The sequence below is a fragment of the Arachis ipaensis genome, chromosome B3 (assembly GCF_059453495.1).
Source record: "Arachis ipaensis isolate K30076 ecotype BB chromosome B3, ASM5945349v1, whole genome shotgun sequence".
Lineage (NCBI taxonomy): Eukaryota > Viridiplantae > Streptophyta > Magnoliopsida > Fabales > Fabaceae > Arachis > Arachis ipaensis.
This window is the reverse complement of record NC_142438.1, coordinates 13,982,157-14,005,878: the sequence shown is the minus strand read 5'-3', so window position 1 is coordinate 14,005,878 and position 23,722 is coordinate 13,982,157. Positions and strand designations below refer to the sequence as shown.

General features: G+C 30.3%; 2 protein-coding genes across 3 annotated transcripts; both read right to left on the bottom strand.

Annotated features, from left to right (window-relative positions):
- Positions 1 to 10,579: 10,579 nt before the first annotated feature.
- On the bottom strand, positions 10,580 to 10,939 carry LOC148569888 (putative disease resistance protein At3g14460). The gene has a single exon (XM_088506700.1). It carries the CDS (start codon positions 10,937 to 10,939, stop codon positions 10,580 to 10,582), a length of 360 nt encoding a protein of 119 aa, XP_088362826.1.
- Positions 10,940 to 17,404: 6,465 nt separating this feature from the next.
- LOC107629709 (uncharacterized) lies at positions 17,405 to 23,686 on the bottom strand. 2 transcript variants are annotated; one of them, XM_088508189.1, is made up of 5 exons: positions 23,604 to 23,686; positions 19,949 to 23,091; positions 19,267 to 19,494; positions 18,792 to 18,956; positions 17,405 to 18,624 (listed from the first exon to the last, which is right to left on the bottom strand). In XM_088508189.1, the coding sequence occupies exons 1-5, from the start codon at positions 23,612 to 23,614 to the stop codon at positions 17,573 to 17,575; spliced, it is 4,599 nt and encodes a 1,532-aa protein (XP_088364315.1). In that variant the 5' UTR covers positions 23,615 to 23,686; the 3' UTR covers positions 17,405 to 17,572. The 2 variants fall into 2 exon arrangements, with proteins under 2 accessions (XP_088364315.1, XP_088364316.1); XM_088508190.1 differs by lacking the exon at positions 23,604 to 23,686 and adding an exon at positions 23,191 to 23,376.
- Between the last annotated feature and the right edge of the window lie 36 nt (positions 23,687 to 23,722).

The following is a 23,722-nucleotide window of genomic DNA, read 5'->3' as shown; positions in this document are numbered from 1 at the left end:
GTTTTTCATATTTTCTTATTCAAAAAATGTGAAGGCACCCCTAAACCGACCACTATTCCCACACCCTTGTTGATTGATGAGCAAGGTTGTAAATTACAGCTACATATGGTATTGGGACATCGCATGATAAAAAATAATGAGAAATGGCAAGAGAAGATCTTAATTAAATGGCAGGGCCTGTCCGACGAAGAAGCTACTTGGGAGCTATATGAGAAAATGAGATCAACCTACCCATCTTTTGACCTTGAGGACAAGGTCGTTTTTCACGTGGAGGGTAATGATACAGTAAAGAGGAGTAATAGAGTCAAAAGAAGCACACTGCTACAAGAATTGAGACATGGTTCTAACTAACTGGAAGCGAAAAATAATGCAGAGGAGGGGAATATCAATAGCGGGAGGAAACAAAGAGGAGTGTGGTGCATTGTGAGTCTTTCCTCTCTGACTAATCTTTCTTTTCTCTTTCTCTATCATTTTCTTGTTTATTCTGGACTGCTACTATTATGCAGGTGACTAGTGAAGCTTCTTATACTGTTTATTCTCATCTTCTTTTAATTCATTGTGCAATTTATTTGTAAAAAATCACAAAAATTCTAAATTATAGCCACGTACTCATACATACGTACTCCCATTTCACTTATTTCTCTGAGATAGTATCATATGTCTCACCATTTTTTTCTCCCCCACGTTCTCTTAGAATGTGACATTGTGACCTATTGTTTGTCTCAAGCAATATAATGACTTTTTTTTCAAAAGGTTTTTTTGCGTGATGTGGGACTCAAGTGCCCTTTATTTTTTTATTGAAAATTTGATTTTTCTGGGCATATAATTTATTTTTTTTTTCTTGTTCTTGTTCTCGTTACTGACAAGTTCAGAATTAAGGTGGAAGGGATAGAGTAGAAAAAGTTAAAACCAATAAAAAATGCTTCTATATTTTTTTAGAATCTCGCTAGAGAGCCAATGAGAAATCTTGATAATGTGTACAATGGGTTGGTTATTTAGTCCAATAGAAATAAATAATAAATTGAGTAAACTACCATTTTTACCCATAAAAGTTGAAGACGCTGACATATCTACCCATAGAAAAAGAAAATTATCATTTGTACCCATGAAATATGGATTTCGCATAACAAAATTATCCAAACACTAAAAAATTACCTAAAATCCCTAAATTACCCTTATCTTTACCACCACACCACCTCCTTCACCCAATCACCTTTCTAACCCGCTAACCCTCTTCACCCAGCCACCACCCCTCTTTCCCTTTCTAATCTCAAATTCCACCACCACCCTATTCACCCAGTCACCACCCCCTTTTCTTCCAAAACTCACACACGGAGAAATTACACACACACCCCCACCAGAAGAAGAAGAAGAGAAGAGGAGGGGGAGGGAGACCGCACTGACAACGTGAGGACTCGCTGCCGCTATCGCATCATCATCGCCGTTGTTGAGGGAGCCTGAAGAGGAGATGCGAGCCCAAGAAAGGGGGAGCTGTCGCCACCGTCGCGCCCTGCTGCTGCCGGCTCCGTCACGTCTGTCACCGTCATTGATTGAGTCCGTCACTGTCGTTGTCGCTGGTCTGGAAAGAAGAGAGCGCGCAAGAGATCGGAGAAGGAGGAGAGGGCAACGGCGCCGGTGGGTGTCACTGCCACCATCATCGTCGATGCTGTTTAGTGAGGGAGGAAGAACTGTTTTTTCTCTTTACCTTTTCTATTGTTGTTGTTGTTGTTGCTGCTGCTGCTACTACTTTATGTGAAGAAGATGATGATGGAGGTATAGTGGTGGTGGTGGTGATGGTAGTGATAAAGGAGATGAGATGGTGGTGGAATTTGAGATTAGAAAGAAAAAGGGGGGTGGTAACTGGGTGAAGAGGGTTAGGGTTAGAAATGTGATTGGGTGAAGGAGGTGGTGTGGTGGTGAAGATAAGGGTAATTTAGGAATTTTAGGTAATTTTTTAGTGTTTGGATAATTTTGTTATGCGAAATCCATATTTCATGGGTACAAATGGTAATTTCCTTTTTCTATGGGTAGATATGTCAGTGTTTTCAACTTTCGTAGATAGAAATCGTAGTTTACTCTAATAAATTCAAAAACTCTCATTCAGTTATTTCACATCAAATTTCAAATTCTCCAATTTCAAATTTCAAAATTTTAAAAAATCCAGTTAGTTGTTTCAAAAAAATAACCATCTGAAATCCTAATTTACTAAAATATTTCACTCCAATACTCTATTTTTTTCAACCGGCAAAACTCACCCCACTTTCATCAATAATCATCCGATTTCACCGTCGCTACTTGGCTTGCCACATGCCACACGCCACTCACCCTTAGTAAAAATAATCATTCACTTAAGGATAAAAATAATCATCCGCATACCTAATAAATTGAACATCTAGCATATTTTAATTATATATAACTAAACACAATCTAATAAAAATAATCATCTATATAAAAATTAAAATAACCATTTGCATACCTACTAAAATGACCATCCTAAATTGACCATTAAAATAGAAAAAGAAGAAGATGAATAAACATAAGAAACAGCTATTATGGTGAAACATAAATTTGAAGGACTAGACATGACAAAAGCGGCACTGTTGTGAAGCATAAGGCTCAAATCTGAAAGAAGCTAACTATGCTTGGATCCGAAGAAGAAGAAGAAGAGCATGGTGGTATCATCGATGAGAAGAGGCTTGAAGGAATGGGAGAAAGCGAAGCCGGTTCGGAAGAGAGGCGCGCGAAAAGGCAGTAGCAACGTTAAGTTGAGCGTCGGAGGGCGAGGCGCGTCGGGTTGACCGGTGGAGGTGAGGACTGTGTCGGTGGGGAGATGCGGCGACATCGGTATGGCCGGCGAGAAATTCAGTGACGCAAGGTGAGGATCGGAGAAGATGAAGGTGAGTTTTAAAAGTATATTGAAAGTTACGGTAAGATTAGAAATAACTATACATAGTGTGAATGAATTTAAATACTAATCCTCATCTTTCAAATTTTAAAATTTGAAATTAAATAATTAATTAATAATCTAATTTTTAATTATAATATTATCTTTTTTTTAATCCATTGTACATATTGTACACAATTAATATTAGTTCCAATACTTTCTTTTTTTTTTAATTCTATACATGACCAAATATTAATACGCCTAACTAGCTCCTATTTCTATATATACATAACATAAAATAAACATATATAAACACAAATATAGAATAAAAAAACTAAAGTATAGGATTTAACATTTTAGTAATAAAAAAGGGATAAACTAGTAGTTAATTTGTTGATAAAATAGACGGGTGCATATTAATATTCAATTCTTTTTTTTTTTTTAAAACCATTGAAAAATGGTGAAATTATCAAGTGGTTGATGAAAAAATAACTTAATAATTCAAAAATATTTTTAATAATCTACTATTTTTTAAAAGAAAAAAGTGTTAATGATTCATATGTCAACAGATTATATATATAATTAAATACTATAGCATATATTGTTGTTGTATGTTATTAACTTATTATAGTGTGATTGATTAATTAAACTATTCTGGATTACCAATAATATATAAAAATACTTAAGCATTATTTGTTGTTATTAAAAGGTGTAGAGAATACTTTTTTCTATTTTAAAATATACATTTTTTTTCCTTGTAACAATTAAATAAATATACTTTTAGTCTATTTGACTAAAATATTTTTTAATAATTATTATTACAACTATATATATATATATTAGTAACAATAATATAAAATAGATATTTATTATTAATATAATAAATTTAATTTATTTTAAAATATTTCAACTTTTTACAAAATATTTAATATGATTTATTTATATATCTCATGATTAATGATAAAATCTTAAAAATAAATGAAACTTATTACTTTAACAATAAATATATTATTATTATTATTATTATTATTATTATTATTATTATTATTATTATTATTATTATTATTACATAATATAAAATATTTTAATCTTTTACAAAAATATTTAATCTAAAGTTTTTATATATTTCATGATTAACGATAAAAATTAAAAATAAATAAAATATATAAAAACATGGCTTGAATCAATATATAGAAACCCGGTTATGATGCTCCATGCAAAGTATGATTGGAAAAGGAGAAGAAATGTTATTTATAAATAGTTGTCCAGTCTTCACTGCATTTGTGCTGAGTTCCCTTCACTCTCTTTTCTTTCTTTCTTCTCCTTTGCAATATTTTCTGTTTATCAATAACATTTATCAATATATACAATTTATGTAATTAGATAATTGAGTATACTGCATCGTTAATTGATTATTTATTTACATTTATATTACCTAAATAACAATCATTTATTTGTATATAATTCTCCATGAAAAAAATATCACATAATAAAAATAATAATAAATATCTATTTTATATTATTATTACTAATATATATAATTGTAATAATAATTATTAAAAAATATTTTAGTCAAATACACTAAAATATATTTATTTAATTGTTACAAGAAAAAAAAGTGTACATTTTGAATAGAAAAAAGTGTTTTCTACATCTTTTAAAAACAACAAGTGCTTAAGTATTTTTATATATTATTGGTAACCAAGAATAATTTAATTAATCAGTAACACTATAAATAACATACAACAACAATATATAATATAGTATTTAATCATATATATAATCTGTTGACATATGAATCATTAACACTTTTTTCTTTGAAAAGAAAAATAGTAGATTATTAAAAATATTTTTGAACTATTAAATTACTTTTTCATCAGTAACTTGATAATTTCACCGTTTTTTGATAGTTTGAAAAAAAAGAGAACTGAGTAATTAATATGCACCAGTCTATTCCACCAGTAAATTAACTACTATTTTATCCCTTATTTATTGTCAAAATGTTAAATCTTATACCTTAATTCTTTTATTCTATACTAGATTTTGTCCTGCGTGATGGCGGAGAATTTAAATTATAATTTTTACATAATATTTTTTGTTGGATTTTATAAATTTGTGTAAATAAAATAGTATATATTTATATGAAAATTTTAATCGAATAATTGTAATAAATAGTATAGTAGTGTATTTTTTATTTAATCATACATGAATACATTTAAAATTGTCAAAGGTTGAAATGTATTAAGTAGTAAATTTAAAAAAGTTGCTCACTATAGTTTTCTACTCTTTTTTTTTTTGCTTTTGGTGTCTTTTCTTTTTGTTGCATTGCTATTTGTTAGTGATACTTGTTTTGTGTTTTTTCCGCTTGAATATTTGGACTAAAATATTTATGTGATAATATTAGAAGTTATCTAATATTTCACGTATTTATTGTGTTATTATTTAATTTTTTATATATTATAAATAAATTGATAGATAGGTAGATAGATTAGATAAATAAAAAAATTATAAAATAAATTTTTTTCTTCAAATAAAATATGCAATATTAGAATTTAGATCATTAATATAAATATTTTTTATACTATACTTTTGTAGAATTAGATCATTTAGTATGTAAAATTATAAAATCAATGCTAGATTGATTATATAGATGTTATATTCTTTATAGTAGTATGAATATTATTAATATTTTGATAATTAGAAAGAACATTCAATTTTTTAATTTTATTTTTCATGATTCATAATAACATGTATTTTTAACAATATTATAACAAATAAAAGATATTTAAAAATAATATAAATTGTTGATAAAAAAGTGATATATAGGCAACAAATACACTATATAACTTATTATGAATAATACAATTATACAAAGAAGTAAGAAAATTAATGAATACAATCACATAATGACCTAATACATATGTTTAAGAAATTTAAAAAATAAAAATAAAAACTATGTTCATCAACCAAATTTCAGTTGTGTAAAAAATTTGTAAGAATGGAGAGCGAGGAGGAAAAAGAGAAAGAGGCATGAATTTATGTGAGAAGATAATGAAAATGTCTGAAGTGAATATTGATTTATATAGTAAATATAAGAATGAGAAATGAATATGAAAGGATAAGAGAAGGAATTAGATTTTAATCAAATTTATACCTATTAAAAAGAATTAAGAATAACATTAAAAGCAATATGTAACCTACATAAAAATAAAGTATAAGAGAATATGAAAAATTAAAGTTAAAAAGAATATTATAATAAAAATTCTATGATATAATACAAAAATAGAAGATAGAAGACAAAAACCTAAGAGGTTAAGAATGAATTGAGAGCCACTTAAGTTGAAATGGCATCATGTTAAAATCTAAGAAACTATAGTTACAAAAATTAAAAATATGTATTTAAATGTACATATATTTATATTATTCTTTGTTATTTATACCAGTTAAAATGACCGTCATAATTGTCGTTGTAATATCTTATTACATAATATATAATTATGTTATTTTTAATTATATTTAAAGTAGATTGATTATTCTAACTTTTGTGAAATCTTAACAGAATTTGTACATTTAATTTTGGTTTCTTGTAATATTTGATAATTTGTGGCATCTTAAGAATTATTTGTTTCCTTGTAATGTGACCTTAAGATCAATGTAGAATATAGTAATTATACATTGAATTTTTTAAGGTGTAACCTTTTAAAAATTTAATGTGAGTTTAAGGTAAAGTTTTTACATTGTTTTACATTAAATTTTATTTCTTGTAATCAGGGGCGGAGCTACATGGAGAAAAAGGAGGGACAATGGCCCTCTTTAATTTTAATTTTTTACATGTAAACTATATATAAATTTTAGTTTATTAGTTATTTTTAAAATTTTATTTTATTGTGTAAATATTTTTAGCCCTCTTTAATATTTTATCGCTAGCTCCGCCACTGCTTGTAACGTTTCATAATTTTAATGGGAGGTTTCATGATGATTTTCATAGTTTTTTTTTTTTTTTTGTAGTTGAAGAAAGAATAGCCAAAACCTAAAAATGAATCTATATAGAGCCACCAAATCATGATAGAAAACAAAGAAGTTAAGAATGTATTTAAAGACTACTTTGTATTCTGTTTTAATATATTATTAATAAATTTGAGCTTGTATATGTTTATTTTATGTTATGTATATATGGAAAATTGGAAATAGGAGTTAGTTAGGCGTGTTGATATTTGGTGATGTATGGAATAAAGAATAAACAGTATTGACACTCATCTTTTATTAAGTGAGTCCATGAATTAATCACATAATGCACTTAATTAATTTCTCTTTTTGAATTAATATTAAATTTATTAATAATTAATATAAATTTATATTATAAGCTTCTAATAATTAATAAACTTAATATTAATTATTCATCAATTAAATTTATATTATAATCAAATTTTATAAATAATATAATTATAAAGATGTGCAAATTTAAAGAAATTAAAAAATTTTAACATAAAAATGTTAAAAGAATACACTAAAAACATTTTTTATTAGTTGATAAAAAATAACAATAGTAATATAAGTTATTGATACGAGAGAAAATTAAAACATGAAATGAAATTAAAATCATTTATTTGTCTTAAATTATTTATTTTAAAACAATAGAAATCAACCACTTTTATTTATTTTTATTGTTTCTCCACATTCTTGAAATTAAATTTTAATAAAAACATCTATTCAACTAGACAAAATAATCAACTATAGAAAATGCGTTGGTGTATATAAATTTTTAAAGAAACCCAGCTCAATATATTAACTTGTTTAAATGTTCTCTCATATTTAAACTTTAATTTGAATAATTATATATAAGTTATGTTAGATGATCAATAATTTTGTAGTCTACATGTGATTAAGGTTTAACAACAAGAAAAGAGAGAAAATCAACTAATAATTAATATTTTTTTTATAAAGAAAAAAGAGTGAAATAAAATTATTAACTACAAAATGTTAATCTGTTAAATTTTTTCATTATATTCATAATTTATCAAGTCTTTGGAGTAAATGATAGAGTTTATAAGTAGGAATCAACTTATTAAGAGTGATGTTACTTTTAAGAATACTTGTTAGAAATACTAAAATTAATTTTTTAATTTTTAACATATTAATAGTAATAAAGCATATTGGAATAAAAAAATAATTACTCAAATCAGTTGGCAAGAATTTTAAAAATTGATATTTTAGTTTCTAAAAAAAATTAATACACAAAAATATTATATTTTCAAGTTTGACAAATAAATCAATCCTCAGTCTATTTTTCAGCGGAGTAATTATCCAAATCAATTTCTAAACATTTTAAAAGCGTATATTTTAATTCCAAAAAGACAAATACATAGATCAATTTTAATATTTTTTATTAATTTTTTTAAAAGAATTTATTGTCATTTGTTTACATGAGTTCTTTTGTATTGCAGTTTTAATTAGGAGCATAGTGATCAGAACTAAACCGTTTGATTAAATTATTGGATCACTGTATTATTGGTTTAACTGAAAAGTTATAAATTGAACCAATTGATCCGATCATAATTAAATAATTATATAAAATTTTACTATTATCTTCACAATAAGTATTTTTTTAATTTTATTTTTATATTATTATAATAACTATATTACTTTTATTATAATAATTTATTAATAAGTTTATATTTATTATGTTATTATATACTACAAGTATTTAATAAAAAGATATATTGTAATGAATAAAAAAAATTATTTTTTAATTTGTAAATTTTTAATAAAAAATTATATTTCTATTCATATTTATGCATAATTAAAAATATAATCATAAAGAACAAGTAAAATAAAGAGAAGAGTTAAAGAAAGAGAAAACACTATACAAAACAAGCTGATGGGTGATGAATGAGACTCATTTTTTATTAATTTTAACCTTCTCTATTCTATTTCTTCCACCTTAATTCTAAACTTGTCAATGATTAGAACAAGAACAAAAAGAAAAAGAAAAATAAATAAAATAACAAATGTGATAATTTTTTTTGTATGCGCAGAAAAACCAATTCTTCAATAAAAACAAAGAGACTTGAGTCCCACATCCAGCAAAAAAAACCTTTTGGAGAAGTCATTATATTGTTTGAGACAAACAATAGGTTACAATGTCACGTTCTAAGAGAACGTGGGGAGTAAAAAGGGTGAAACATAGTGAGCAAATGTCAAGTTTAGTTTATAGGTTGTAATGATGGCCTAGATAACTAGCTTTGGAGATATGTCTTTTAAAGTAGACCACAATATTCCTCTTATTTATTCTGTTTTTAGTTAGTTTAATTTATTGAGTAGAAGAGTTTTTTAATAAATAATATGTAAAAATAATAATTTAAAGTTATATTATTTAATTTAATATTTAGTTATTTATATAATATTATAAATTTATTTTAGTGATATTTAATGAGTATAAATAAAAAATTAAAAAGATAAGTTATAATTATCTTTGTTTTTTAAAATTTGGATACTAAATATTTTATTATATTAATTTATTTTAAAATATTTTAAATTGTTACAAAATATTCAATTTGATTTTTTTATATATTTTATGATTAATGATAAAATCTTAAAAATAAATGAAACTTATATTACTTTAATAATAAATATATTATTATTATTATTACATAATATAAAATATTTTAACATTTTACAAAAACATTTAATCTAAAATTTTTATATATTTCATGATTAATGATAAAGAATAAAAAATAAATAAAATATATAAAAACCGGACTTGAATCAATGGAAACCCGGTTCTAATGCTCGATGCAAAGAATGGTTGGAGAAGAAGAAAGGTTATTTATAAATAGTTGTCCAGTCTTCACTACATTTGCACTGAGTTCCCTTCACTCTCTTTTCTTTCTTCTTCTTTGCACCGAGTTCCCTTCACTACATATTTGCACTGAGTTCCCTTCAAGGTTATCTTCTATTTAAGTCATTACTTGTCATATTTTATTTGGGATTAGATAAAGCTATACATATACATAGCCAGAGATCAACATCAAGTGCTAAATGCACTTGCAGCGAAGACACAATTTTATCACTTTAAGGTCATTATCGTGACTGGTATGAGTTTTTTTCACCGATGCCTACGACCTATTTTCTATCTCCCTGGTAACAAAGTTATTTGGCCGCATATACACTACCATGTGGACGGTGCATCAAAGCCGGGAATGTTGCCCCCCGACATCTCAGCCACAGTCAATGGCGTAGCCTTCATTGGAACACTTTCCGACTAGCTCTTCTTTGGCTGGCTAGGTGACAAGCTCGGCAGAAAGAAAGTCTACGGCATGACTATGCTCCTTATGGTGATTTGCTCTGTGGCCTCCGGCTTTCTTTCTGCCGGAGCTTGTCACCTAGCCAGCCAAAGAAGAGCTGGCCGGAAAGTGTTCCAATGAAAGCTACGCCATTGACTGCGGCTGAGATGTTGGGGGGCAACGTTCCCGGCTTTAATGCACCGTCCACATGGTAGTATATGCGGCCAAATAACTTTGTTATCAGGGAGATAGAAAATAGGTAGTAGGCATCGGTGAAAAAAACTCATACCAGTCACGATAATGGCCGTAAAGTGATAAAATTGTGTCTTCGCTGCATCAAGTGCATTTAGCATTTGAAGTTGATCTCTGGCCATGTATATATATAGCTTTATCTAATCCCAAACAGTATATTTCAGACGCTGTTTTTGTAAAAGAGTTTCTGGGTCAATATTGAACATTCTTTGATGCAAAGACAATTCAAGGATGACGGCAACCCTTCTGGCAAGGAATAAAGCCCATGGCAACCATTAATCTCCAATTTCCCAAGGGCGATCAAGTTCTGAATACCCATGCCATTCATGACTCTGAGATCTGAGAGTCTACTGATGCGTAGAGACTTGAGACTTCTTGGAAGAAGATCCTTATCTGGAAATGACTTCATGCCAATGCATCCACCTTCAATCTCCAAATGAGTTAGAGAGGGAAGCCTATGCAGATTCCACTCCTTTTGAGGTACAAGCTTGTCAGAAAATGAAATTGAAGAGACCCACATTCTTCTTCTGCCACAGATCTTGGTATGCATCATTTGGAAAAAGGTAGATCTAAGAAATATACTGTCATGTTTGATTTGGATTCAACACATCGATTATCATCGACACGGTTGGATCCTCCTGTTCCACACACAGCATGTCATAGAAGCTTGAAGTTTGTGCATGCCTCACCACTTTCTCCATTGCAGCAATGGTTTGACCATCAGAGTGAGCATAATAGAAGCCAGAGTTCAAGCGTCTCGGAAGGTTTACTGGTCCTGCACAAGCAAAAACAGAAGATCATTTTTAAAACATATTGAAAAATTGAAAAAATCTTTATGCATTCTTGTTACTTGACTGTTTTATTATCGAGTGAGATTGAAGAATAAGCACATTTTTTATTGAATTCATCACTACGAAGAACATTGTAACCTAGCTTGAGTTTAAGACCATTCTTGACTTCACTTTTGTCACCCTCTGGAAGCACTTTGTTCATCAAACTGATATTACTTGGAGCTAATGGATCTTTGAAAACTGGAATTCCCTAAGGTAGCCGAAAGCACGAAAGGGAAAGAGAAAATCAACACACACCTGCAATTTCCTGATCTAGTGCACAAACAATGAAGTTTTCGCAATCTGCAAACCCAACTCTTCAGCATATCCTTGTAGCTAAAGGATAGAAAGGAGTGAAAGGAATCTCCAGAGGCTCTGAAGTTTTTCATTTGACCCTTTAGAGAGCAATCCAATATTCTGATGATCTGTGAATGCAATTCTAACCAAGAAGAGAAAACATGTAGTCACAATTTTTTTAATAAAATATTTGGGAGGCCATGTGCCCATAGCCCCTCATTGCCATAATAAAGCTCTGCCATTGTACAACAAAAGTCACTTATTTTTTTCACCAAAAGTTCAATCTTGACCATATATAGTATTGGAAAGTTTTCATATGTGCCAAGACACTTTACTGATATATTGCTATGTCATAATGCAGAGCCATTGAGATATATATTAAAAAATTATAAAGGTGGAGATAGATTGGTAGAGTTATGTAGTAGAGTAAAGAGACAGAAGGTATTGGGTGTTCTAACAGGTTAAAACGTGAACCGAATTAGAGCTAGTGAAAATTACATAACGGGCAGTTGAATGTGTTTTTTGTCTTTTTGTGAAGCCATTGTTTGGAACCAAGCCTTGGGAGTGTTGTAGGAGCCAATGCAAAGATTGGGAGAATGAGTAACACTATAACAACAAGAATATGAGATGGAACCATTAGATTTAGATGTGACAACAATAATATACGTGACTATTTCAACAAATAAAATTTATATTAAGATGTTATTTTTTATTGCAACAAATAAAATATAAAATAAATAAATTATATTTTAATTTACGATATATGATAGATTATTTTATATAGCTATTAAAAATATGTTAAATAACTATGTTTGTTAAAAATATTATTAAAATATATTTTTATTTAAAATATTACATGTATAATTACATGCAAAGATGGATCCTTTTGTGAAAAAAAGATTGTAAAAATTTAGTTGTTTAATATATACCTAGAAACAGTAATAAAAACAAAAAATAAACAATATTATTGTTTTTTTAAATATCTGAAGAAATTAGATATGTCGTATATAACGGTATATACATATATATTTCATAATGAATTTATAATCATGTTATTTTTTATTTGTTTATAAGAGCAGGTAAAAAAAAAGTGAATTTGATTTAATCGAAATAAATACGAGCATTTTTAATATATATAAATAAAGCAATTATTTTTTACTATTACTTCATATGTTATTTATTTATATTTTAATATGTTCTATTATTAAGGTCATTAATATTTTTTAAAAAATTTTTTATTTTTATTTATAAAAATTCAAAATTTATAAAAAGTGATATATTTAATGTGTACAAGTTATTTTGGCACATTTTAAACACCTATTGCTTGTAATTTGTCTTAATCGAATCAATTGATCATTAACCTATTTTTCTTTTAAGTCTTTGAATTTGGTGAAAATCATACCCTCTAAGTTTAACTTATTCTAAAGAATTGTTTATAAAATCAAACGCTAAGTCGATGCTAAAATAAATCGAATTTAGAACTCTTGTTTATGTCAATGAAGACTTGCAAAAACATGTCTATCAAACAAAATTAATATATTTTATGTTCATAAATCAGTATTCAAGTCCAAATAAATGTGGTGTTAATTGTATAATATTGTTGTGAAATCAATTTATTTGAATTTGTAGAAGTTTATAATTTGATCGGAAATAATGTTAGGATAGTTCTCCATCTGATGAACATATAGATTTTCATGTTAAAATTCTAGTTTCACCACTGCTGACCACCATCACCCATGTGTTACTGGCACGCTGGAGGCCGAACGGCTCGGCGCTGGTCATTCCTGGTTTTTCGCAGCTCCTCCAAGTCGTTTTTGCTTTTTTGTCGCTTGCCGCCTCATTTTTCTCCACGCTGAACCGCCTCTTATTTCCTATATTCTGCTTCCCTTTGACTGTTGGTTTCGCCGTTTTAGTTTCCTTAACTATTTCCAGATCTGGTTCACTGAGTTGCCTTGGTTCTTCTTCCTTTGTTGCTACTCCTCCTCCATGATAGGAGGTTTTGGCTTGCAAAGGTCCTCCTTAGCTAATGGTACACCATCATTTCTGCTTCTACCTAAGCTTTGTAGTTTGACTGGAGTTTTTCACTTTTTTTTCTACTTGAGTCTCTTTCCTCCAAATGTCATTTTGTGTGTCTCAACTATTTACTAGAGTGTCTCTAGCGTGATAATCCATGTAAGGGTGAGCACGGATCGAGTTTGTTCGGATTTAAGGTGAAATTAGAATCGAACCAAATGAATTATAATTGGTTCGGTTTGGTTCGAATTTACGTATTTTTGTGTATGTACCCGAACCAAACCAAATCGATTAAGAACGGATTGGTTCGGTTCGGATAATTAGGTACATGATGAAACAAAAATTCATAAAAAAATAAATTTTTTATCTTAAAATTCTGTAAGTACAATAAACATGTAAAATCAATAGAAATAATCCAATCATGTTAAACATCAAATATATTAAAAATTAAACACATTAAAATCTAAATATATTAAACACTAAAGACATTAAAATCCAAACATGTTAAACACATTAAAAGCTAAATATAAAAGTGCAATAGAGAGAAACTCAAAATCATTAAAAGGCATATATATTAAATTTTTATTTTTTTATTTAATTAATATATGGTCGGATCTACGGGTTAGTTTGGATTCTGTACTCCTAGAGCCGTTATCCAGACCAATTACTAGAGAGAGTCATTAGTTTGGTTCAGATTGCATTTTAAATATCAATTTCATATATATATATATATGCGAGAGGAGAACTGGATAGATTCATGGATCTCTCGGTTCGAGAAATCAAAATAAGAGGATCGAACCATTTTTTCTGACTCTTTAAAATTTGATAACTGGTGGTTGATTGTGTATTTCATTATAGTTCTATGATTCAAAAAAAAGATGTGTACGAACGAGATATCCAGCAACAAGAAGAAATAGAGGAACTCCCGAACATTTAGCGATCTCAAATGTGTCGATATCAATGATAACTCATTATTTTGATGAAAAATTTTTTCAGACAGAAGAAGATTATGTAAACACTTACTCGAAATCTCACTTATCAGATTCCATTATATATATATATATATCATAAAAACAAACTAAAAGTCACATATATAATTACTCAAAATATTATATATTCTAATATTAACACAATCATATAAAAATTCATTCTCTCTCACACACATGTTCGTTGTCAAAGATAACAAAAACTTAAAAAAATGATTTGTTTTATTTTTGCTGAAAGAAAATGAAAAATAGAAAAATAATTTTATTACGTTTCTGTTGATTATGTTTATGTTAATTTTTAAAAATTATTTTTGCATTTATTAACTGAAAAAATGATACTAAATATATAAATTAGTAAATTTTTGTATTTCGAATTAAATTAAATTGACAAATAATTTTTTATTTAAATAAATCTATTTTAATTAACATGGATTATAATGCAATAGTAGATAAAAAGAAATTATTTTTTAGTGGTTAAAGAAATTATGTGGTATTTATATGATGATTAAAATGAGTCCAGTAGCAGAATAGCTTGGGCTCTTTCTCACTTTAGCTATCTATCTAAGTGGCTACTACTTTCAAATATTTTCGTCTTTTCATCTACAGTATTCAAGACGTTTATGGTAATTCTCATACTTACTACAAGATAAATTATGAACCTGCTACTTAGTGTGTGTTTGAATTCACGTTGGGCAAATTGGAGTTTGAATAGAAGTGATTTTGTAGAATTGATTTTGGGTAGAAGTGAGTTTGTGTCAACATAATTTATGTTTGGCAATTTTTACTAAAATTGATTTTAATAAAATAAATATTGTTTAAATAATATTAGTTAAAATATTATTATAATAAAAATTAATATTTATTTATGAAATTAAAAATAATATATAAAAATTGATAATTTTTTAAGTATTTTTTTATAGTAAAATTAATATTTATTTATTAAATTAAAAATAATATATAAAATAACATATTTTAGTACTCTTTTTAAATATTCTTAATAATATTATTTTTATTATTATTTTAGGTTTTAATTTTTTACGAGTTATATTTTTATTATTATTTATAATTAATTTTTTATTTAATTTATTATTTTTAATAAGAACAATAATACATATTATAAAAAATTAAAATAGTAAATAGTGCACAAAAATTAGAATAATTGTTTTAATATTCTCAATATTTATTTAGAAAAAATTATGAAAAAATCAATAATAACTAGCAACAACTTAAACGTGCGTTGAGTAAACGCAGAAGCTATAATTTTTTGCTTCTAGTGAACGAGCTTTTGGAGTGCAGAATCACGTTAGCGTTTAGCGAAGAAAAGTTGCCAAACATCAAAGAACAGCGTTCAAAGCACTGAAACGCACTTTTATCCTCTCCAACGTGTTTCACAAAATGCCAATAAAGTTGCTGGGCACATGTAAAAATCTTCCGTTAGTATTATTATTTTTTAATATGTATATATTTATTATGTACATATTTTTCCCTTATTATTGTTTATATAATTGATTCGACGCTAAGATAAAAATTAAGTTTGACTCTTAAATATTAAAATATAAAATATTTTTAATTTTATGCTTAATAATAATAATAACATTTGTGTTGCTCGCTTCTTAACAAAATTTTCTGAACTATGAATTTCTAATTTTTAGATATTGGAGCAAAATAGATAATTGGAACAACATAGAGGAATATGAGTTGGGTTTGTATAGAAATATAGACTGGTCTGTTTTTTACAATTTGCGAAAAATTAAGAAATAGTCACATGTTATAAAAAAAAGCATATATTATTATTCGCAAATTTGCAAAATACAGAATAAAAGGCAAAAAAGTTTTGTTTTTCACATCCTGAAAAATGAGAAATACAGAGAATGATTAAAAAAATTGTTTTTTCATAATCTGCTAAAAACTTAGATACATTTGAAATTAATTTGTATGACTCATTTTGAGAAAATTTACATTTTATAAAACCATACACAAATTTTTTCGGTTATGTTTTTTCCCCTTCTAATTTGTTCTTTTTATTTCTGATTTCACTATTTTGTAGAGTATTCAAAAATTTTATTTTTAAAAGATAAATATTTTTATTTGTTTCTGTTATTCTGTATGTGTCTTGAACAAAGTTGGGTTTATTTTATTTGTAAAGTGAATTAATCAATAGGATAAATGGTTTACTTTGGTTTGATTAGTTCTTGTGATTTAGTCTTTCATTTAGTGTTTGACATTTTTAAAATACATCTGGAACCAATTAGGGATATAGCAAATTAATTTTAAAATAAGAGATCTATTATAAAAAAGAAAAAATAATCGCTCACAATTTTTAATTTTTTGAATTTTAAAACCAAAAATACAAGAAATTAGTTTCAATTGGCTCATGATATAGTTGATTTTCTAAACCTTTTTGATGCGCTGAGAAATAAATTATTTATATTAAAAATATTCTGCAAAATATTTATTTAACAATTTATATATTATTTTATATAATTATTCAATTAAAATATAATATAACTTATTTAATTTATTATTTTAAAAATTTAAATTTATTTATTTAAAAAACATAAATTTTTTATATTTTTTTACCCAAAAAAAATTTGCATTACTTGAAAAAGTGATACACTGTCCATGAAAAAAAAAGGGAAAAGTTCATAGAGGATCGGAACTCCAGCCAGCAGCAGCCGGTCTCCGCCTAAATTTTTTTTTTTTTACCAAAGATATGAGACTCGAATTCGCAACTTTTTAATTGAGTATGAGGAGACTATATCATTTGAGCTATTACTTATTGGCACATTTGTTTAGTTGATATTGCGATGTTCTTTGATTTACAAATAAAAAAAAAACGAATAAATGATAATAAAAAATATAATGGTGGTAAATTTACAAACCGCTTTATTAATGAGAAACTTTATTATGAGGGAATAACTGTTGATTTGATTTGATGATACTAAAATTACTTTTGCAAGTTTGTAACTATGAAATTGACATGAATTTTGTACTAAACTTATAAAAGAATTAATGGTGGACCTTCCTTCATATTGCTGGTACGGCCAAACAAGCAGCCAATGCTCTTTCCAAGTGAATTACAACTTCAGCCATAGTTGGTCTGTCTCGAGGTGCTGCGCGTGCACATTCTGCTGCTAAATACCCCACATACTCCTCAGCAGCTTTTGGGGGTGGCATTCTTGGATCCAAAACCTTGAAAATCTCATCTTGATCAATATATGGTACTGCAAAACTTGCCAAATGTCTGTGCTCCCCATTATCATCTTTATGTATGACTTTGCATCCAGTTAGTATCTCTAGCAAAACAATCCCGAAACTATAAACATCACTCTTTGTGGTTAGCCTTTGAGTTATATAGTATTCAGGGTCCAAGTAGCCTGGTGTGCCAGCTATTTCAACTGAAAGATGTGTGTCCTCATCTTCAGGACCCTTCAATGAGATTCCAAAATCACACAATTTGCCTGTCCACTTGGAATCCAATAATATATTGGATGACTTTATGTCGCGATGAATGATTGGTGGGACAGCATAGTGGTGGAGGTACTCTATCCCCCTTGCTGCATCCAGTGCTACCTTGATCCGTGCCGGCCATGACATTAGAACAGAAGAAGTTTGGTGGCTGTGGAGATGATCATGGAGGCTGCCATTGTTCATGTACTCATACACTAAGATGCGCTCATTCGCGTCACGGCAGAATCCTAATAGCCCAACCAGGTTGTTGTGGTGGAGTCTTGAGTGAATCTGAAGCTCATTCACAAAGCCATACTCCTTCTCATCTTCATAGTTGGGAGAGATTTCAGCTCTTTTTATTGCAACTTCCTTACCATCTTGCAGTGTAGCATGGTATACTGATCCAAAGCCTCCTCTCCCAATCATTTTGTCCTCTGAGAAGTTTTCGGTCAATTCAAGCAACTTTTGCAGGGTGAAATCCTCCAAATCTCTATCTTTTCCCTTGCTAGTTATGTGGCTGAAAGGGTTCTTTGAGATTCCATGGACAGTTTGAACTTCTGCTTCCATTGATGAGGTCCAAGTGTCATCTAATCTGCCAGGGTCATGGTCGCGGCCTCGGCCTCCTCCACCTGTGCCGTGTCAGTAAAATAAGCACTCAATAGAGATAATTATTCAGATGCTCAAAGAGTCTAATATATGAACTATTCTATTATCATCAAGTATCATACCCACACATTACAATGTTACCAACAAGTTCAAAAGTTTAATTCATACCCTTTATAAAACTAATACATACCTTTTTTAACTACTTCATCATCAGGTTGAAGGTCGTAGAAACCTTTTAATGTTGGTGGCATCCTTTTCTTTGTAACTAAACTTAGGTCCCATTGCTGGCTGGTAAAGCTTTTTTCATCTTTGTTCACACTTTCACCCTTTAAGCTGGCTTCCAATTCAATTGATCCTGTTACAAACATGGTTTCCATTTCTGTTAATGAGTGAAAAAGAGGCAAGAAACATAAAGAGGCAAGTAACCAAAGTTTTTCATAGTTTTATAAGTCATAAAAACAAAATTCTGGATCAGGGAAAACTAAGCACTTAAGTAACTAAATATTTACATAAAGCTCAGGCCAATCATCTACCATTCCTACACTAAATAAACAGTAAGAATTATAGGATAAGGATCATAGATGCAGAGATGTTCATATATTGTGACTGACAAATAGACAAGAAGAACTAGAGCAATAGAGCATTAGGATGGACATAATATATACCTTCTTTGATTCCATCACCAATTTGAAGATTGGAAGTATGAGCTATCTTGCTCCAGTCTGATTCATAGGATACATCTGACACCATTGGCATCCTTTTCCTTCTTTGATCCAATTTTTGGCTTTTGAGGCTTTCTCCATCTAAGATGCCTTTTCCTCCCTCCAAATATGTTGATCTTGTCACAAATCTCTTTTCCCCGAATTTTTGTTTTTGTTCAGGGATTTCCCCTTCTGTTTTGCAACCAGAAAGAGGTAAGAAACAGAACAAAACATACAAAAGGATGCAATTGCAACATGACACACTGATAAGTAGTGACAAATCATTAGTTTTATATGTTGCTTTTGTGATCACAGAAACAAAATTCTGAATCAAGACTAATGAAGTACTTGAACTGATTTCACATGCCAAACCAATTCAAAAGGCTTGTAATTGCTCAGTGTTATTTATATATATGCTTAAAATAATGTTTGAATTTTGAATGCATATAAAATTATAAACAGCAAATGCATACAAACTTTCATGATCAGGCTGCTTATCACCCTCACAAATGCTAAGCTAGCAGTTAAGAATATAAGATGCATATGCATAAAAATGCCACTGACAAAGAGACATGAACTAGAACATTAGGATAACTATTTTAGGGGTTTTCTTTTTTATGTTTGGTATAATGAATCCAATTCATACCTTTTTTAACTTCATCAATCTGTAGGTTGGGAATATGAGCTATCTTGCTCCACTCCGCGCCCGCTCTATGCAAGAGTTTATGGGACAATATTGGGGACTCTTTGATGCAAAGACGAGTCAAGGATGATGGCATCCCTTCTGGCAAGGAATATAGCCCATGACAACAGTTGATCTCCAATGTCTCAAGAGCTGTCAAATGCTGAAACCCTGTGCCATTCAAGATTCTGAGACTCGAAAGTTTACTCAAGCGTAAAGACTTGAGATTTCTTGGCAAAAAGTCCTTATTTGGAAATGACTTCATGCCAATGCATCCACTTTCAATCTCAAAATGAGTTAATGAGGGAAGTGTATCCAACTTCCACTCCTTTTGAGGTGCAAGTTTGTCAGAAAAGGTGATAGAAAGTAAACTTAAACTAGATGGCAAGCCCCCTTCAGGAAAAGATTCAAGTTCTGGACATTTGTCTATAAGCAATGATTGAAGTGATGTAAGATTTGCTAAATGATTGGGCAGTGACTTCAACCTTCTGCAATTAGATATTGATATTGATTTAAGGTAAGGAGTTGGCAATCCTGTTTCTGGAAAGGATATCAGATTAGGACAGTCCCGGATTTCCAACGACTCAAGTTTCAGATTTCGATCACGAAGTTCCTTGGCTATTGAAAATGACTCTAGTTTGGGAGAATCCTTGATATAAAGAGTTCTGAGTCTCGGGAAAAGGTTTATGGATATGGAGGCGAGCGATTCGCAGCTACTACTTATGCAAAGATATTCCAAGAATGCAAATTTCTTGTGTGTTCCGAGAGGAATGAGGAAATCTAAATTTGGGCATTTGTGGATATAAATTGTTCTCAGGGAACTGGGGTGCAGAACATCAGAGAAGTTCTTGAGAGAGTAACAATCAATAAAAAATAACTCTCTGATATTTGAACAATCTTTTAGAAATTCATCTGGTAGGGACTCAAGGAACTGGCAACCTTCAATTCTAAGGCTTTTTATTCTGGATGTCAAGTTGCACAGCTCTGATGCATCTGCAATCTTCACAATTTCAAAAGAAGACTCAAAATCTACCATGCCTCCATCATCATCTGAAACTAATTCATCATTCTTACCATTTGCGACAGGAGGCATTATAATTGTGGCATGGTGTGAGGAGGATTCTGAAGTCACTTGAGTCACACTTGTTGCAAGAATCTCAGTGCAGCCTTGTTCTTGTTCCTCTTTTTGTTCCATCAATTCATGGACTTGATGAGGTATCTTGGGTGGTGGAGACACGAGGCGATCACATTGAAATATTTCAAGCTTTTTAAGAGAAGGAAGGCACTTAGGCAAGTCTTGCAGCAACTGCGGGCATTGTATCAAGTAAAGCTCGCAGAGACATGGAAACTGAAGACTTTCATCATCTAAGAGAATCCATTCTTTCCAACTAGGCATGTCCACAAACCACAGGATCTTCAAGGACTTAAATGGAACATGCAAAGAACACTGTCCATAGAATTCATTGCCTACTGATCTTACATTGTCACACCCTCGAATATATAGCTCTTCAAGAGACGAAAGCTGTCCAAGTGGTGGCAAGAACTCACAATTCTTACAGTCATAAATACAAATCACCCTCAAATTCGCAAACGAGGCGTCTCCTAACCAGTATGGAAATCTTCTATCAGGACAGCCTGAAATCTCTAACACTTTTAGCTGTTTTGGTGGCTCCAAATATTCTAGTGCTTGCTCACATTCAGCAAAGCGCAGCTGATTCCATCTCAAGACAAGATCTTCCAAGTGCCTCTTTTCTTTCAATTTGGCTTCTGCGGCATTCCTAGCTTCCACAATGTTCTGCAACTCTGTGATGCTTAGCATTTGGATATCCGATATAGTTGCCAACTCTGTCAAATTTTCCCCAGAATTCATGTTGACCGTGAAGCCAATCAAGGTTTGGAGGTTGTTGAAACTTGCAAGCTTTAAGGACATATCTAGCAGCCTGGTTCCCATTAGATCAAGATAACGCAAGTTAACCAAATCTTCCATGGTACTTGGCAGCTCTCGAAGATAGCAGCAGAAAGCCAACTTCAATGTTTCCAAACGAGATAGCATGCCTATTGAATCCGGCAATGCTCGAATTTCAGAGAAAGAGAGGTCAATGTATTCAAGAAATCTTAGTTCTCCAATCTCATCTGGCAAATATGATATCCAAGAGCCTACAATTTCGAGGCGAACTAGATGATAAAGAGACTTTCCGGTCCACATAATAGGAAAGCCTTGTGGATCATTCTTTTCATCAAGAAGATCAAACAAGGAATCTTCCAATGACAAAACATGATCCGAAAGCATCTCGAACGCAACGTCCAGCTCTGATGTAGTGAGTATTATCGCACTTCCATTGCCTGCAGCATCAGAAAAACATGACCGAAGGGCTTCCCAGCCAGAAAGATTTCGAAAACCGTTCAAAACAAGAAGAACCTTCTTCCCCTGTAAGCACTTGTGCAGTCTATCAATCAGTTCTGGTAGACTTTCATCATAGTGAAAATCTTGATTGAAACTATCAAGAGTTATCTTAGCTAAACTCTCGGAATCAAGATCCCATTGAAAGTCAACCCAACCTCGAAGTTCGAAACAGGCCTTGACTCTGCCATGGTAGTAAACGAGGTTAGCAAGAGTGTCCCTTCCGGTCCATGCCGCTCCAACCACAGCAATTACAGGCGTATTTTCTCGATCGGAGAGTAAAAGGTCAACCATCTCATTCATCTCTTTATCTCTTCTTAGATTCTGAGAAGGAGAAGAAGATAGTTGTTCTTGTTTCTCGGTCAGGAAGAGAAGATGCTTCTGGTTTGTTATGGTTTCAAATCTTCGAAGGACGAACTCAAATTCACGTTTAGCATCTGCAACTGTTGTTGTTATTGCTTTTCCAGAATCGAACTTGCAGAGAAGCTCGTCCAAAAGGTACATGATATCTTGGAAGTGACAAAGCCATTCTACCATGTTATTGCTTAAGGCTGAAGTTGTGGCGAAGAGGTTCTCTTGAGCGTCGTCGGCGACAGCAGCAATGGTCAGCAAAGACTGATGAAGAAACTCCATGGTTTCTTGATTTTGAAGGTTCTTGAGCATCTTCCTAGGGAAGGCAGAGACTAGTGGCCAGGCCATGGCCAATCTGAAAGAGAAGATCCAACAGAATTCTGAAACAAGAGCTTAATAAGAAAGTCAACGGTTTGAAAGTAGAGGAAAGGGAAGGGGTGTTGTCTTCAATTACCTAATTAATTTCGCTTATTATTTTCCCATGTTTTTCCTATGTGTTGATTATATGGCGTGTACCACACACCAATTCAATCCAATATTGAAGATCGATAAGATTTGATACAATTAATTGGTTTTCATAATTCATACTATAATCTCTTTCTCTTCAAGCTACTTGTCTATCATCTCACACTCAAACAGTGGTGAGAAATCGTCAAATATTAAACAAAACTCACCTAATATTGACCACATAACTTGGTACTTTTTTTATCTTATTTTTTGTAAAAATGATCCAGCTGCTTTTCTAAGTTGGAATTAGGCACAACAATTTAGTTAAAGCGCATGAGACATTTTTTGAGACTGTCTCCTCTAGCTAATCGTTATTTAATCAATTTAATCTTGAACAAAATCCTCAAAAAAATTATATACCTCAGCTGCATTTTCTATGTTGATTCATAAATCCTAGGTTGTCTTCAAAGCTTCTCCCCACTGCAAAGAAACGCCCTGCAAGCAATGGCCAAGCCACCCAAGAAGAACTCTGCGTACAG

Bases quoted from the DNA above. Each gene is read 5' to 3' on its own strand.
- LOC148569888 (XM_088506700.1), bottom strand. From the start codon at position 10,939: ATGTGGGTCTCTTCAATTTCATTTTCTGACAAGCTTGTACCTCAAAAG.
- LOC107629709 (XM_088508189.1), bottom strand. The intron at 18,957-19,266 runs GTATATATTATG...TGTTTGTAACAG, and splicing joins TGGTGATGGAATCAAAGAAG to GATCAATTGAATTGGAAGCC. The intron at 18,625-18,791 runs GTATGTATTAGT...GACACGGCACAG, and splicing joins TGATGAAGTAGTTAAAAAAG to GTGGAGGAGGCCGAGGCCGC.